At 40.2% G+C, this 14,088-nt stretch overlaps 1 protein-coding gene across 1 annotated transcript; it reads right to left on the bottom strand.

Moving 5' to 3' along the window:
* Positions 1–6,882: 6,882 nt before the first annotated feature.
* Positions 6,883–12,779, bottom strand: sla1a (Src like adaptor 1a). Its single transcript, XM_080863298.1, has 8 exons — positions 12,615–12,779; positions 12,118–12,214; positions 11,675–11,774; positions 11,390–11,476; positions 11,030–11,133; positions 10,342–10,473; positions 9,731–9,860; positions 6,883–8,232 (listed from the first exon to the last, which is right to left on the bottom strand). The coding sequence occupies exons 2-8, from the start codon at positions 12,188–12,190 to the stop codon at positions 8,031–8,033; spliced, it is 828 nt and encodes a 275-aa protein (XP_080719424.1). The 5' UTR covers positions 12,191–12,214; positions 12,615–12,779; the 3' UTR covers positions 6,883–8,030.
* Between the last annotated feature and the right edge of the window lie 1,309 nt (positions 12,780–14,088).

Below are 14,088 nucleotides of genomic sequence, written 5' to 3'. Positions count from 1 at the left end.
CTCATCTCCGATTGTTATATCATAATGAAAGAGGTTTGCACTGTATGACCTCACTTTAAATGTTTCCTTGTGGTGTGTGTCTGCATCTGTGTATCAGTCTGCCTATCCCCATATGTACTTGTCAGTTTGTGTACATTTCCATCCCATTTAACACTGATTACTGGAACAAAATACTGCTCACTTCTCCACTCTCAGAGTCGATGTCGAGGTTCACTTGCAGGCTGTTAGACAAGCATCTCTAGGGCCTCCAGCAGCACGGGCTTCTGTGTGGGATGCACACGTAGGTCCACGTCAGCTACTGCAATAGCAAGCAGCCATTCTTCTCTGGGCGGCTATTTGTCTGTTTGGCTCCAGCAGTCCTTCCCCAGATAGTTCCCTTTGCCAGATGACTGCCTGATAAGGGAAGACTAGGGCTCCAACCAAGAAGGAGGCGATGCCTGCGTGGCTTATCAAAACTCTGGCTTCTTCTGCACTTACCTAAAAAGAATTATTATGGGGGAGGGGATGGAAGTGGTTCATGCAGACAAGGCGTCAGAAAGACATCCAGCAGTTCATTATCAGGGAGAGACATTTTATGAAATCCAGGTTTGTTCTTCACTTTTCATCATTCAATAAAAGTCCAGGAAAACAGGAGGTATGCTGCTCTTAGACATACTGCCTGTCTTTTTTCTTTCCCTGGAAAGCGCCACGGCACATCTGTATCTGACATTAAACAGACTGGGTCACATGCTGCCAAAATGCACATTTAAGCCCTTGATTCACGATTGCATGTGGAAAAAAAAGGTGAAAACAAATAAGAAATGTAAATGTTATACTGTTTTTTGTTTTAATGTTGTCACATGTAACTTTCTGCATACATGAAATGCTCTAAATCAAGGAATCGTCAGTATCACAACTAAAAGAATACTTTTCTACAACTGATAGATTTAAATGGTTAATCTGCTAAAACGCAACACCATAGAAACTCCAGAGCGCCTTAATCTGGAGATCTCTTATTTTTTTAATAAAGAGATTGTATTTGCAGAGTGGAGTGATCACTTTGAGAAACTTGTGATAAGCCATGTTATTCTTCCTGGAACTATCTGTGCGGTAATCAGCAGCCAAAGGTGCAAACAACCATGTCAGAGCTTTTCTGTTGTTTCTGGTCTTTCTCCAAAAGCAGCACAGCCACAGGCACTGAAAAGTGTGCGTGTGTATGTGTGCGCTTACGTGTCAGTCAACAGGTCAGTGTCTTTAGCAGGAAGATAGTTTACAAGCAAATGTTTTAGAGGGGATGAATATGTGGTTGGCTGTTTAGAAAGTAATCACATTCTCGCAGTGGCAGTAATGTCTTTGAGCTCTTGAAATTTTTACCTTTTTGTTCTGTTAATGGGGATTTCTGAGCAGCAAAAAAAATAATGTGCCGAAGTGCACCTAATGCTGAATCAAAAGGAAAGTGTGAAGGCACATCTCAGAGTTTGAATCTCAGCAGCCGCCTGTCCCCGCATATTTAAGTGGGTTCATATGAGATATTTGTATAACTTTCCATCACCATGTGCGCTGCCCAAAATGTCTCTGATGGTGCAGTAGTTTGCATGAGGAACATGGTAATATTCAGAAAGCATGACCGCTGCCAGGAACTTTCACACCTGCATCGAATTAGAACGCTAAACGCAGAGAGCAGTATTTAAATATTTAAATGCGAGCTTTTAACTCATTCACTGCCAATGGCTGGCAGTGAATGAGTTAAGAGAAGCAGATTAGGTGTTCCTGGTAGTGGCTGTACTTTCAGGATCTCTCCAGAGCTGTTCAGGGCTCTCTAGTTGGATCGATAAAAAATTGGAGCACAAAGGCAAGTTGTTTCTGAAGTTGGTCCAGTGGTGACGTCATTTCAATGTGACCACTGAAGTGTGAAGACAAAAAAAGCTGCAGCTTATTTTGTTTGCATTCTGTCCTCTTGCACTGAAGGTGAACTATGATTCAGTCTTTTGTGCCATTGTAATGTCAAGTATGAGTGGTCACGTAAGCTATGTGATAGATTAATGTCCCAGTAGTTGTCTTGACATTTCTCCCTCTCATCAACTCTGTATTTTTTATTAATCGAGCATTCATCTCCAGCCCAGAGTCTGACCTGAAACCCATCCATCTTAACTGCCTTTTATTTTTCTTTATTTCACTGACTAGGAAGTGCGTCAGACTTGTTCCTGACGCTAATATGCTCACAACTGCCATCCTGCTTTTCACTGCCAGAGAGCGATGGGCTTCAACGGGAGCTGAAGGCAATGGAAAGAGTGACACAAAGTCCTCTTGCACGTTTAAGCAATTTTTCACAGGTATTGAGATATTAAATGTTTAAATTCTTGACACATGGTTTCACCTGCCAGAGCAGTGAAAATTTAACAAGACTTTTTATAGCATGCTGAAGGCAGTGTATGCTTGCATATTAAGTCACCAACTGGGCTTATTTAGGTTTACCAACAACTGAATTCCCATTTAGAAAGTGCCTGTGGAAAGCTTGTGTTAATTATTTAGAAGAAGCCACGTGGCAAACAGCTGCTCGAAAATCTCCTCACTGAAAATGAGCTTTTTTCCAAGAGGACCCATCCACCTCTTGTAATGGCTGTATAGCGCAGCAGGCAAGGATGCTCTGAGCTTTTACTCAGCTGGCGACTGAGTGACAGCAGAGCCGAGTTATCCTTTTTCCCCCCCCTCTCCGAATACCTATCCTTCAACTACTTCCAGAAAATAATTTATGCCTCAGGCTGACTTTTCCCAGATTCAAGTGGCTGTTTTCATCATATTTACCCTCTTAGGTTTTTTTGCCCATTAAAGCAGGCTTTGCAGATTTCACTACATTTTATTTGGCAAATAAAACGTGCCTGTATTGTTTAGCTATGTTATGGTGGTAACTGGCTGTGAATGAAAGACACCAATCGCACCTAATAACTGTGAACTAAGTCACTCAAGTCTGGATAATAAGGTGTTAAAAGCAACGTGTTTTTTTGTTATGTGGAAAATGATATTACAAAGCCGTCCCCTCCAGGATTACCACAGAAAGTGCACAGCATGGCGCTTGTGGGTAATAGCATCTGTCACTGTGTTTACTTTGGCTTTTTTTGTAACCTTTCTATATTAAACATGTGAAAAAGTAATTCTGTAATGATCATGCACATCACTTCCTCATTCTTTGGTATTTATGTGAAAAAGCTTCAGAAATGGAAGTAGATAGAGATTCCTAGCAGCGCACATAAGACCTTCCCATTCCCTGGCGAAGATGTGGACCTTTGGAGTTTTTCTCTAGTGACTGTTCGGTTCTTGTTTGTTTTCTTCTTGGTCTCTGGACAGCCTTGGATTTGGTTGTGTGTATTGGCTGAGGCCCCTGGTTCAACATTAAAGGCCATGTTCTCATGTGCTGTTTCTGAGAAGAACACTCAGTGCTGTTGACATTACTCTTTGGAGGAGGTTTTTCACCGGATTAGGAGAAACTGTCAAAAGCATTTACACTTGATTAGTGTAATTATTGAACCACTGGCTTCTTAGTAAAACCTTATTATTATCTTTCAATGTGCAGCTACCTTGTTCGTGTCTGTTTTGAGCCTAAAATGGGATAAACATTTGGGGTTTGTCCTAATAACCATGTGAAAATAACATGAAATGAAATATGCCAAAATGCCAGTATTCTACTACCACATCCTGCCAAATCTTGAAGTAGGCAAGCCAGCCATTTGTGACATTTGCCACATCAGTCCACAGACAGGTGTTTAAACTAATACTGCAAAAGTTACTAAGTGCCCTCGTTATCTGTAAAATGTGAGCAAAAGAGTTACAGTTCATAGGGTCAGTGTCATGGCACAGCAGTGGCAAAGCAGTACAATATATGTCCCAATCATTTGCAATAACATATACTTGGAGTATGTACTCAAACTAAACAGAAAATGTTCAATTTCAAACTCAGGGTTAGGCTGATTTTTATTCTATGTCTGCAGGAAGTGGTAAGAGTTAAAGTTAGAGCGGGAAGCCACTTTTCACACCAAAATAAGCACAGGGTAACGTCAGCTCGCAGTGTGAGGTTTTCAGACAGGAAATGAACATACTAATGTCTATCTGCACCATACACTGATCTGCTACGACACTGAGGAAGCTGAAGTGCGTAACAATGATCATCTTATCTTTGCAATGCAACAAGTCCTGGGTGAAAAAAAACAAACAAAGAAAAAAAAATACTTAAAAACCGATGATGACTGATGCAACGAGCAGACAAAGGATTCAAGACAACAACCCAGCATTCAAATTCCCCACGTCCTACTTTGATATAGCATTAAAAGGAATGTGGTGGAAAAAGCCAGAGCCAGAGAGTCAAAGCCAGAGCTGCTCTGATGACACGATCAACACTTAAATGAGCAAAATTCCTAAAGTTGATTATTAAGACCATATAGAAGTTAAAAAATAAGCCATAATGAAAGTGATAGTTTGGAGAAGGAAAGCAGCAATGTAAATTAAAACAGAATATTTCTAATTAAGCAAAGGAAACATTTATGTGGATTTTTAGGAGCTCACAAACAAGCACTGGGTCCCGCAGTGGCAAAGTCAGAGGTTTTTATAGCTGGGCCTTAGGGGTAGTGGAAAGGATGTGATGTGATCAGAAGAACGTGATTAACAGAAAGCAGGCTGTAGGATAAGGGATCCCCATCCATCTCTTCATTTCCTTCACTTATCCCCCTTTTTGTTCTGTGCCTTGATCCCATTTTTAGAGGCCGAGTTATGAGCAGGCTTCAACTCTTCTTCCTCTTTTTGTTTTCATTCAGGAAGAAGAAAAGAGGCCAGAGTGCGTTGTTGGAGTGTTTTTCTTGGTTCTAACATCCACTGCAACATCAAACAAAAATCAAGTTGAGAACAGGAAACTCAAGCTTGAATCCCTTTTGCTCATCATAAAGTCACAGAACCCGGGGGTTTCTCGTAAGTCGGCATGAGCTGCACGGATCTGGTTACGTTAAGTTTGAGCTGTATTTTTTCCTCTCTGCGCCTCACTGAGGGCAATTGTTTTCACCATGTACAACAAAAGTGTGATGATTGGCAGGGTGACGGGGTATTACCTTTCTTATCTGCATTAGTGTTACAGTAAGTGCTTGCATGGTTTCAGGGAACAGCTGTTTTTTCTGTGTTGGATCTTCACTGATTTGAATATGGATGAACAGAGTGATCAGAGGCAGAGTTTGTTTTGAATGTATAAGTGACCTTTGATGGACCATGCTTCCCATGGCTCTGCCTTCATTCTGATTCCAAGTTGAACTCTTCAACCCGCTTTCTTCACCTCAGTTGTTCAACTTTAAGCAGAAAATGTGTCATGTGGACAAACCGCACTAACAGCAAAACAGCAAAGTCGCTCAGCGCGCAATCTTCCTATGGTTTAGCCTCCAGTCTTTTCTCAACTGGTTGCACATGGTCTGCAGAGGGGGCCTTATGTGAGAAGTCACTAACGCTGACTGGAAAGCAGTCTCTGCATGGTGCAGCAGTAGGCTACCAGACGTGTGTGTCTGCATCACTGATTGTTCCATTCAACACACACACACTCACGCGCATACACCGTGTAACCCCACTTGCAGATATTTTACGAGACTTTAAAACAAGCCAACAGAACTATTTGATCTTGCTCTTTAACAGAGAAGAAAGTGCTGAGTTTGCCTGTACTGATTACACACAGTTGGCTCATAAATTTCACAAAAAAACAAATAAATACAATTTGGCAAGGTCGCCAAAGTTGTAGCGCATATGTTCTGGAACGTAAAGCAATTTCCTGAACTATTCTTCTACAACATACATTCTCTGCAAATGCTCCAAGGCTCATTTCATTTTCTCTAAACCCTTTCCTCTTCATCAAAATCATTTCATCATTTTTTTTTAAATATTTCAGAATGTAAAAGCGGTCAAACAGTCCAGTATTTCATATATTTTTGTTATTTTCTGTATGCAAACACAGGCCAAACGCAGACCTGTGCTTTAACCTCTAGGACACTGTTCCTTTTTCAGCCATAATGCACTACACGTAGTTGAAATTTTCCCACACATCTGACTGATTCGACAGCTCTTCTGCTTGCTTCCTCGGACGCGTTCGTCATTCTTAGTTTCAGACTCGAAAACATCGGCAGTTTTGCTCGGGTTCATTGCAGATTTGCAGTAAGATATGATCTTATTAAAAAGAAGTTGTTCCATAAGACCTTGCAGAATAGCGGAAGTTGAGCAAATATCAATAGGCCGACTGTGTGTTTGTGAAGAAATCAGAATTCAGAAGTTCTCAGAAATTTCCCATCATGCCGCCACATCAGATGAACAGTGGGTACAGTATTAAATCTGAGAGGGTGAATGAAAAACAGGATGCTTTGACTTTTGTTCTCATGGGCTCACATTTGCCTAAAGAAATCTCATGCTAAATAGGGGGAAGCCCAAATCCCTTTCTATTTGGTTAACAGCTCATTTTCTCAAAAGGGGCAGTCTTTTTTTTTTTTTAATATCTTTTTTCTCTCCATTTTTCAGCACTGGTGCAGAAAGTGCAAAATATATGCATGAGTTGCAAATGGTGCACAGACAAGCATGATGATAAGAGATTGGTAATGAAACTAATTGATGACTATTCGCTAATTTGGTTCAGTGAACTGTTACGTTAACAGTAAACCTAACCTTGAATCACAATATGCTTTTTTGATGTTGTTGTTTTTGGGGTTTTTATACGCAGCAGTCGTCCTCGGGTTGAGTCCTGAGCTTCACACACCTTCACAGCTGGTGGGATATTTTTGTCTTACTTTTAGGTCATGTGCGTGTTTTTCTGCTTAAATTTAAACATGCAGTACACCGATGTTTACCAGAAATACTGTGACCTCTCTAATGGTTAGTATTGCAGTTGACTGGTCTTTATTCCCATGAAACATTAAATAAAACATAAGGCAAAAAAGCATCAGACTATTACCATAACAGCCATACCTGTAATTGATTGATACATGAAACATGATAACTGGTACATATTAATTATATACAGTATTCACACGATCCTGTTGCACTAGTAACACTAAAATATTGTTACCAAGCCCGGTAACGATATTTGTAACCTGAGTTGCTCAAGTTAGATAAATTATTACACAGGAACATACATTTCAGTGTTTAGGAAACATTAATAAACTAAAAGAAAATTACAAGAAGAAGAAAAAAAACTATTTTGTGAACAACCCACACAGCATATATTATTGATAAACCATTTGGAGCCTTATCGTGCTTCACAGAAGTGATTATTTTCCACCCTCTGGGGATATTTAAAGGGCCAGTTCACTCAAATTACTAAAGCGGATTATATTTTTTACAACCTCTGTCTATACACATGGTCTCACTCTCTTGATCGGTGGGTCACACCACAATGAAAGCCATTAATTAGAGGTTGGTTGTTGATAACTGCGACACTGGCTTGTGTAGTGAATCTCATAGTGAGAATTAATATTGAATGACAAATCGTAGGATGGCAACTATAAGAGGAAGCCACATTTCGCTCAATCCCCCCTATATTTGTGTGTGAATAAATCACTGGTTGAGACACACTCATTATATGATCTTCATCTTCAATGCATCAATTTAGCCCCCAAATTCAAATGATCTGAGTTTGCCTGTGTCTCAATATGACCATTTTACCATAGTAATAAAACTTAAAATAGTTTGAAAGCCACAAAAAGCCATATGCATATAATTAGAATCTATCCCACATCACTCATCACACCATAATGCCAAGCTTTGTTTTTCCGCCCTGCGTTCGGGTATTCACATCTAAATTGCACCGTCATCCAGTTCAACTACTTCACAAGTGTAATTGGTCATGCGATTTGCGTTATTGTTAAAAGTACTTCAAAGTGCTCAAAGTAGAAACAATGAAACGCCTCGATGTTTTGGGGTAATAGTTTCGGCTCAGTACTGTTCTCTGCTGGCTCTGAAGGAATCGTTAGTAGATTTCAGAGGAAGTTGTCTACTGGCCTCCACTTAAAAATAGTCCGGTCTTTTTAGCTTCACTGTTGCATCTAGAAGTCCTCGTCATAGTCAGTGTTCGGAAGGCCATTTTCAGGAAGCACATACAGCGATTTGCTTTTCTTCTTCCTGCTATCTGATTTCACCTGTGAAGGGTCTTGATCGCCAGCAAAGGACAGGTAGGCAGCGATGCTGTTCCTGACTCCATAGCTCACCATGTTTTCGTTGCAGGCGTCTGTGCTGACCAGCTGGTTCCTGTAAAGTGTAGAGATGAATACAATTAATCCCACCTTAGAATAAGGACAAACCTTCAGTAAAATGCTGGATTTGAGTGCAGTGGTCAGGTTCTTTGTTTTTTTTACTCAGTTTCAGCATTTAATGTGTTTTCTAACCTGTAGCCTCATTCACACATTTTTTCTTCTTCACATACGTAAGCACTTTTAACCTAACATTTAAACAGGTGCATTAGGGACAATTCAAAGTTCAGTCTGTCGCCCAAAGAAATTTCAAAATGGAGCCAGAGGCTGAACCACTGACCTTCACATTTAACCGTTAACCAGGCTCCACCTCCACAGCTGCCTCAGATATTCATTGCTGCCTCTTGTTTAGTGTCATGATTCACCGATTTCTTTATAAAATATCTTTTGCATATTTAATAAAGATTAAAAAAAGGAAACTTATAACCGTCATACCATGGTTATTATAACTAAACTTAAAATGTAACTTAAAACTTAAATGGAAACTAAATATTAAAAAATAATAATTTCTGAAAACCAAAATTAAAGTGAAAAATAGACTTTTGAAAAAAAAAACATGAATGGAAACAATTTTGTGATCTTAGAAAAATATGTAACATAAATTGAAAATAATGAGGAAATACTGTATCATGGGTTTTAGTATTTGTTCGTTTGGTAAAGATTTAATTACAGCTTGTCAGATGAGACACTGGTGGACATGTTGATTGTGGCTCCTGAGTGTCAGCTGTTTTTTTCCTGCTTTTCCTAAATCTTGCCTCTGACAAATGCCCTCCATACAATAATAAATAAAGAATAAACAGTGTAAACAGTTACGGTGAATTAACAGAAACAGAACATCCAGGGCAACAGTGCTTTGTTCTGTTACTCCACTGTGAGCTTTCTGTTGTTGAAGCTCAAATATATCCCCATGGTACTGTTGCACAAAGTTGGTTAGATGCTGGCTGTAGATTTTTTTTTAACAGTGCTTAAATGTGTTTTTCATTAAAATGCATTAAAATTGTATCTCAAAGGCTTAACGTTAAGGCGGGACAAAGATGGCAATTTTGAATTTTATTCAGTTCAGTTCAGCTCAGTGTTATTTATATCGTGCCAAATCACCATAATAGTCACCTCAATGCACTTTGTACAGTAAGGTAAAAACCCTACAGTAATACAAGAGAACCTTATTAATCAGACCACCCTCTATGAGGCAACACTTGGCATCAGTGGGAAGGAAAACCTCCCTTTTAACAGGAAGACCGAAGAACCAGCTTCAGGGAGGGGCACACAACATGCACTGTCACACTAACATGCTTCTAACTTGATCTTCTGACAAAGGCCAGCTCCCAATGTTGCAGTTTTAAAATAAAGTGGACAGACTTTTCCCCCCAGTTCTTCCCTGCACATGCTCCTCCACTGGGCAGCTTTTGTGCAATTCTGGCTCACAAATATTCAAATAAACACACTTCATGGCTGTCGCCTTCATAGCAAAATATTTATTTGAATCTCATCTGTACCTGTCTACTTTGTTCCAGTCAAAGTTGCGTCGCATCACTACAGGTGGAGCTCCAAGACTTGCATCTGGCGGCTGAATCGTGCCAGACAGGCAGGGCGAGGTCAGCACACAGCATAACCCATCTGCAGAATCTGAAAATGCAACAATAGGGGAAGTAAAATACAGCCCCCAGGCAAGACGAGCAAAGAACAAACATAAAGTTGCAAAATTTGCATGAACCACTCAACACTTGACCGCTCTAGCAAACATACAAAACAAACTTATATATGTGTCAAGAGTATTGCACTACTTCAGCAATTATCACAACCGCTTTTCCTCACTGTGTACACAACAGTGCTTATCAAACATGCAAGTTGTATCTCATTTCCCGTTGTGTTCCAAAAATATTCTTTCAGTGGAGGAAATATATATAGAGGCTGAAACACTGATAACAAATACTTCTATATTAAGAACATGAAACTGTATTTTTGTTCATCTAAGCGTGTGTGGTTTCTGAAGTTCGTTAGTACTTATATGTGTGTGTGTGTGCCCCTACACATGATGAGTTTGTTTACTGTCTCACATGTGAACTAAAGGTCTATGAGAAAGCAACATATTTACGTATCTACTCACCAGAATAATGATTGATCATATCTTCAAGGCATTGGAAAGTGAGACGTGGGGAGATGTAGTACCAGCTGTTGTCAAGTCTGAAGATACGATAGTGCTTTACACTCCTGTGCCTCACTGAGAGCGAATACAGACCTGAGGATGTGACACACATCGCATGCTTTGAAGACAGGCTTTCAATAATGACATCAATCTTGAAACAAGACCATATGATTAATAACAATAACATCAATAACTACGGCTTTGAGACAAAGCAGAAGCAACGTGAAGTTCAGTCATGTGGTGTAGTTTCCATCTCCTGTCAAGTTTAGTCATTGGATTTATTTATTTATCACAGGTCAATGGGACTTTGGCCCAGTTAGAAGTCATTTCCCTTTTTACGTGTCTTTACAGATATAGTTTGACATTTTGGGAGATAGGCTGTTTGCTTTCCATTCAGCCTAAAGATGCAACCAGCAGGCATTTGGCTCAGCTTAGCTTAGCAGTCATTGGCCTGCTTTATCTAGACCTCAGTAGCAGCTTGCTGCTTCCTCCCCTTTCCAGCTATGGTTAACTGAGCGGTTAATGGTGTGACTATGCTGATGTCCTGTGTCGGTAGTTAAGTCTCAGAGGTAGTTCACGATTGCTTTTAACTTATTCACAGAAACCAAGAATTGGAATCAAATGAAAGTAGTCGTTTACTTGTTCTTACCTCTCTCCCTTGTGCTTTCTCGGACCAGAAAAGAACCCACTCTGTTCCCGGGTAGAAGAAGCAGTTCTTCCGCCTTCTGCCTCTCCACACCTTCAAACAGCCAGCTGATTGAACCAAAAGAAAAATAAAACCCAAATGAGTATTTAATTCCAGATTAAATACTAGTGGGGATAATAATATAAATCACCATATTTATTAAATCAGCACAAACGCAGCTGTAATATAGGGCGCATCACCAATATGTCATGCCCATTCTATTAAAACGACAGCTCGTAAAGCAGAAGGACCTATTTTTATCAAGTTCAAGCAAACCAACCAGACCAGTGGAACGGAAGATAGTGTCAGTGAGGTGTTACTTACCCATGGTACACTCGTGCTACATGGCTGCCGGGTATGTAGTTCTCCTTCCCCGTTTGGATAGAGCGCACTCTCCACCAATAAGCCTCCCTGACAACGACACAGAAGCAAAGAGGAATTAAAAACTGACCTTTTGCCGAGCCACTTCTCTAAATTACACATTTAGAACACTCCATTACAAACAAACCTTTCTTTTTGACTTTGGTTTCCTTTTGCTGCACATAATCTCCAAAACTTTTCTCTTTTCTTTTCTTTTTTTCAATTAGAAAAGCAAGCACATGAACTTACTGCGCAACCACTTTGAGCTTTTCTCCCAGTCTGTAGATCGGCTCGCTGATTTCAGGAGCAGGATAGTCCTGGAGCACCACCACCACCTCGTCTTCTGTGCCTGCAAAAACAGTAATATTTGCAGCCTTTACTGGCAGCCAAATGTTGCCGTTGTGATTTAGAAATAACTAAAACTGTCCGAAATCAGTTTTTAAGACTAGATTTGTGATTTCTTATGTATGTGTACTCGTGATTTGTGTTTAATTGCCTAGGTTCAATTGCCACATCATCATAGGCATGCATAATGAAACATGGCGAAACAGTAAATTCTGGTATTCAAGATATCAGTGTCTCTTCGGTCAGGGATTATCACAGTGACTGTTGTTGCTGCCAAGAGTGCAGAAAGCTCCCAATCTGTAGTTTTTATCAGCCTGCGCTATTTATACACTAAAAGGACATCTTACCCTTCAGAGAGGTTTCAGGGTTTCCGGTGTTGACCTTGTTCTCAGCACTCACACCTCGCATCACATTCCCCATCCTCCAGATGGACTAGACTCCAGCCTGAAGTCAGGACAAAAAGAAAATAGACAGACAGGAATCACTAGTACACGTCTCTCTGCTCTTGATCTTGTAGTCTACATACTGACCATTGAGCTATATCTCAACTGACACATTTGTTGCAAAATGGGGAAGCTGAGGCTAGATGTTATCGAACCTATTTTTCCATTGCAGCACCGAGCTTTGTGTACTAACTAACAGACTGTGAATTTAGATATTGCCACATCATATACCTAAACTTCAAATGATCTTACATAACGCATATTATGATTAATCCATGAAAGCATTTCGACAGATCCTGCCTGTATTTATAAGTCACAGTATGTAGCAAGACAGCTGGCTAGTATGAAGAAGCGACAGGTCCGCTTGAGCAGATGCAGCTCAGCAAAGTGTGAACACTTACTTGCAAAATTTGTGGCTCGTTGTTTCCGATGGCATCAAGGCCAGCGAGAGAGATGATGACCCAAACAGGGCATCGCGGCAGCAGCAGAATCTGGAACTAGAACGGCACCATCTTCACAAGAGTTTACAGGAATGATATGTCAACCACTGGGGTGACAGCTCTGCATCTGACTGCAAACTCACTTCCTGTAATGAAATGAGGAAGAGAGCAGGCAAGAGTGTTGTTGAGAAACACGGTGAAACATGCAAGAAGAGACTTCACAACAGCCTCGCTGTTAGGGAAACCAAAAGCGCCGCTGGGGTTTTTTGTTGTTGACATTTTAAATTTATAGGTGGGCTTTCTTTCATAATGTTTTGGTTTCACAAAGTCAGTGCTGATCGCCAATAGTGAGTGTGCTTTTCCCCCAAAATAACGATGACAGTAATAATCTGTTCAAATCATTCAAGCCCCATGGGGAAGTTTCAAACTTGGTTAGGTGAAACCAGTAGTATTCAAAATGCTAAAATCATATCAGTGTAGTTCTCTTCTTGAAAACCCCTCAAGGGAAGAATAAGAATACTTTGACAGAATCAGCAAAACTACCCTTATTGTTTGTAGACTGTGGGAATTAAGTATCCAGAGAGAAACATCTGACTGTTAGGCAACACTGCTTTTACAACAACTGTCCGTATTTTCAAATCATATACAAAGTTTATAATAGCCTATAGCTTATATTCCATGTTACATGAAAAAAATATATATAAAAAAATACACACAAGCTTCTCTGGCAGTCATGCAACACTTGTGACATCACAAGTGTTTTTCTTGCAGTCTCGAGGTGTTTGTCTCAGGCAGGAACTCATATTACCCTGCATGTTGAAAAGCGGCACTGAAGATGTGTTACAATGGTACCAAACATCCCAATGTGACAAACTGGGAACATGAGGCTGCGGTAATGTATCCTTTTATTTCTGATCCCACAAATGGAACATGTGGGGTACCACAGAAATGCCAAAAAGTGCTTGGCAGGCCCCCGGCACTGGCAGAGCCCAGTATGTGTCTCCTATGTGCCTTAATTCAACCAACTAACTCTGGACAGCTATTTATAATCTCAGCTAATGTTTAAAAATGTAGTACAAAATATGGTTATGTAACTGTATTTTTCATATTAAAACCTGGATTATTCTTCTTCAAAACTACGCTTTAGTGAAACCTTTAAAAGACTGAGTTAGTCCTTCCTTTTGGTTTTTGGTGGAAAGGGGGATAATGTTAGCTCTGAGTGATAAAATTCCTAAGAGGAAGTACACAGAGTCATGCATCACATCATGTACCAACTGAACTGCGACTAAACCATGCTTTACGCAGTTCTGTTCTGCGTAGCAGCAGATACTGTGGCTTGGTGGCTACCGTGAGACTCCAGGACTCTAACAGCTGTGGTTGCCAGGAAGGAAGTCTCCACCAGCTTAGAATGAAAATAAATACCAGGTAGTTTGTG

Source organism: Rhamphochromis sp. 'chilingali', assembly GCF_963969265.1.
Source record: "Rhamphochromis sp. 'chilingali' genome assembly, chromosome: 17".
NCBI lineage: Eukaryota > Metazoa > Chordata > Actinopteri > Cichliformes > Cichlidae > Rhamphochromis > Rhamphochromis sp. 'chilingali'.
Note: the sequence above shows the minus strand (reverse complement) of the source record. Positions and strands in the feature narration are given on the sequence as shown.

Excerpts from the sequence above, each read along its gene's own strand:
- sla1a (XM_080863298.1), bottom strand. The coding sequence starts at position 12,190 with ATGGGGAATGTGATGCGAGGTGTGAGTGCTGAGAACAAGGTCAACACC. Across the intron at positions 11,477-11,674 it reads AAGCTCAAAGTGGTTGCGCA|GGAGGCTTATTGGTGGAGAG; the intron begins GTAAGTTCATGT and ends TGTCGTTGTCAG. Across the intron at positions 11,134-11,389 it reads GTAGCACGAGTGTACCATGG|CTGGCTGTTTGAAGGTGTGG; the intron begins GTAAGTAACACC and ends TGGTTCAATCAG.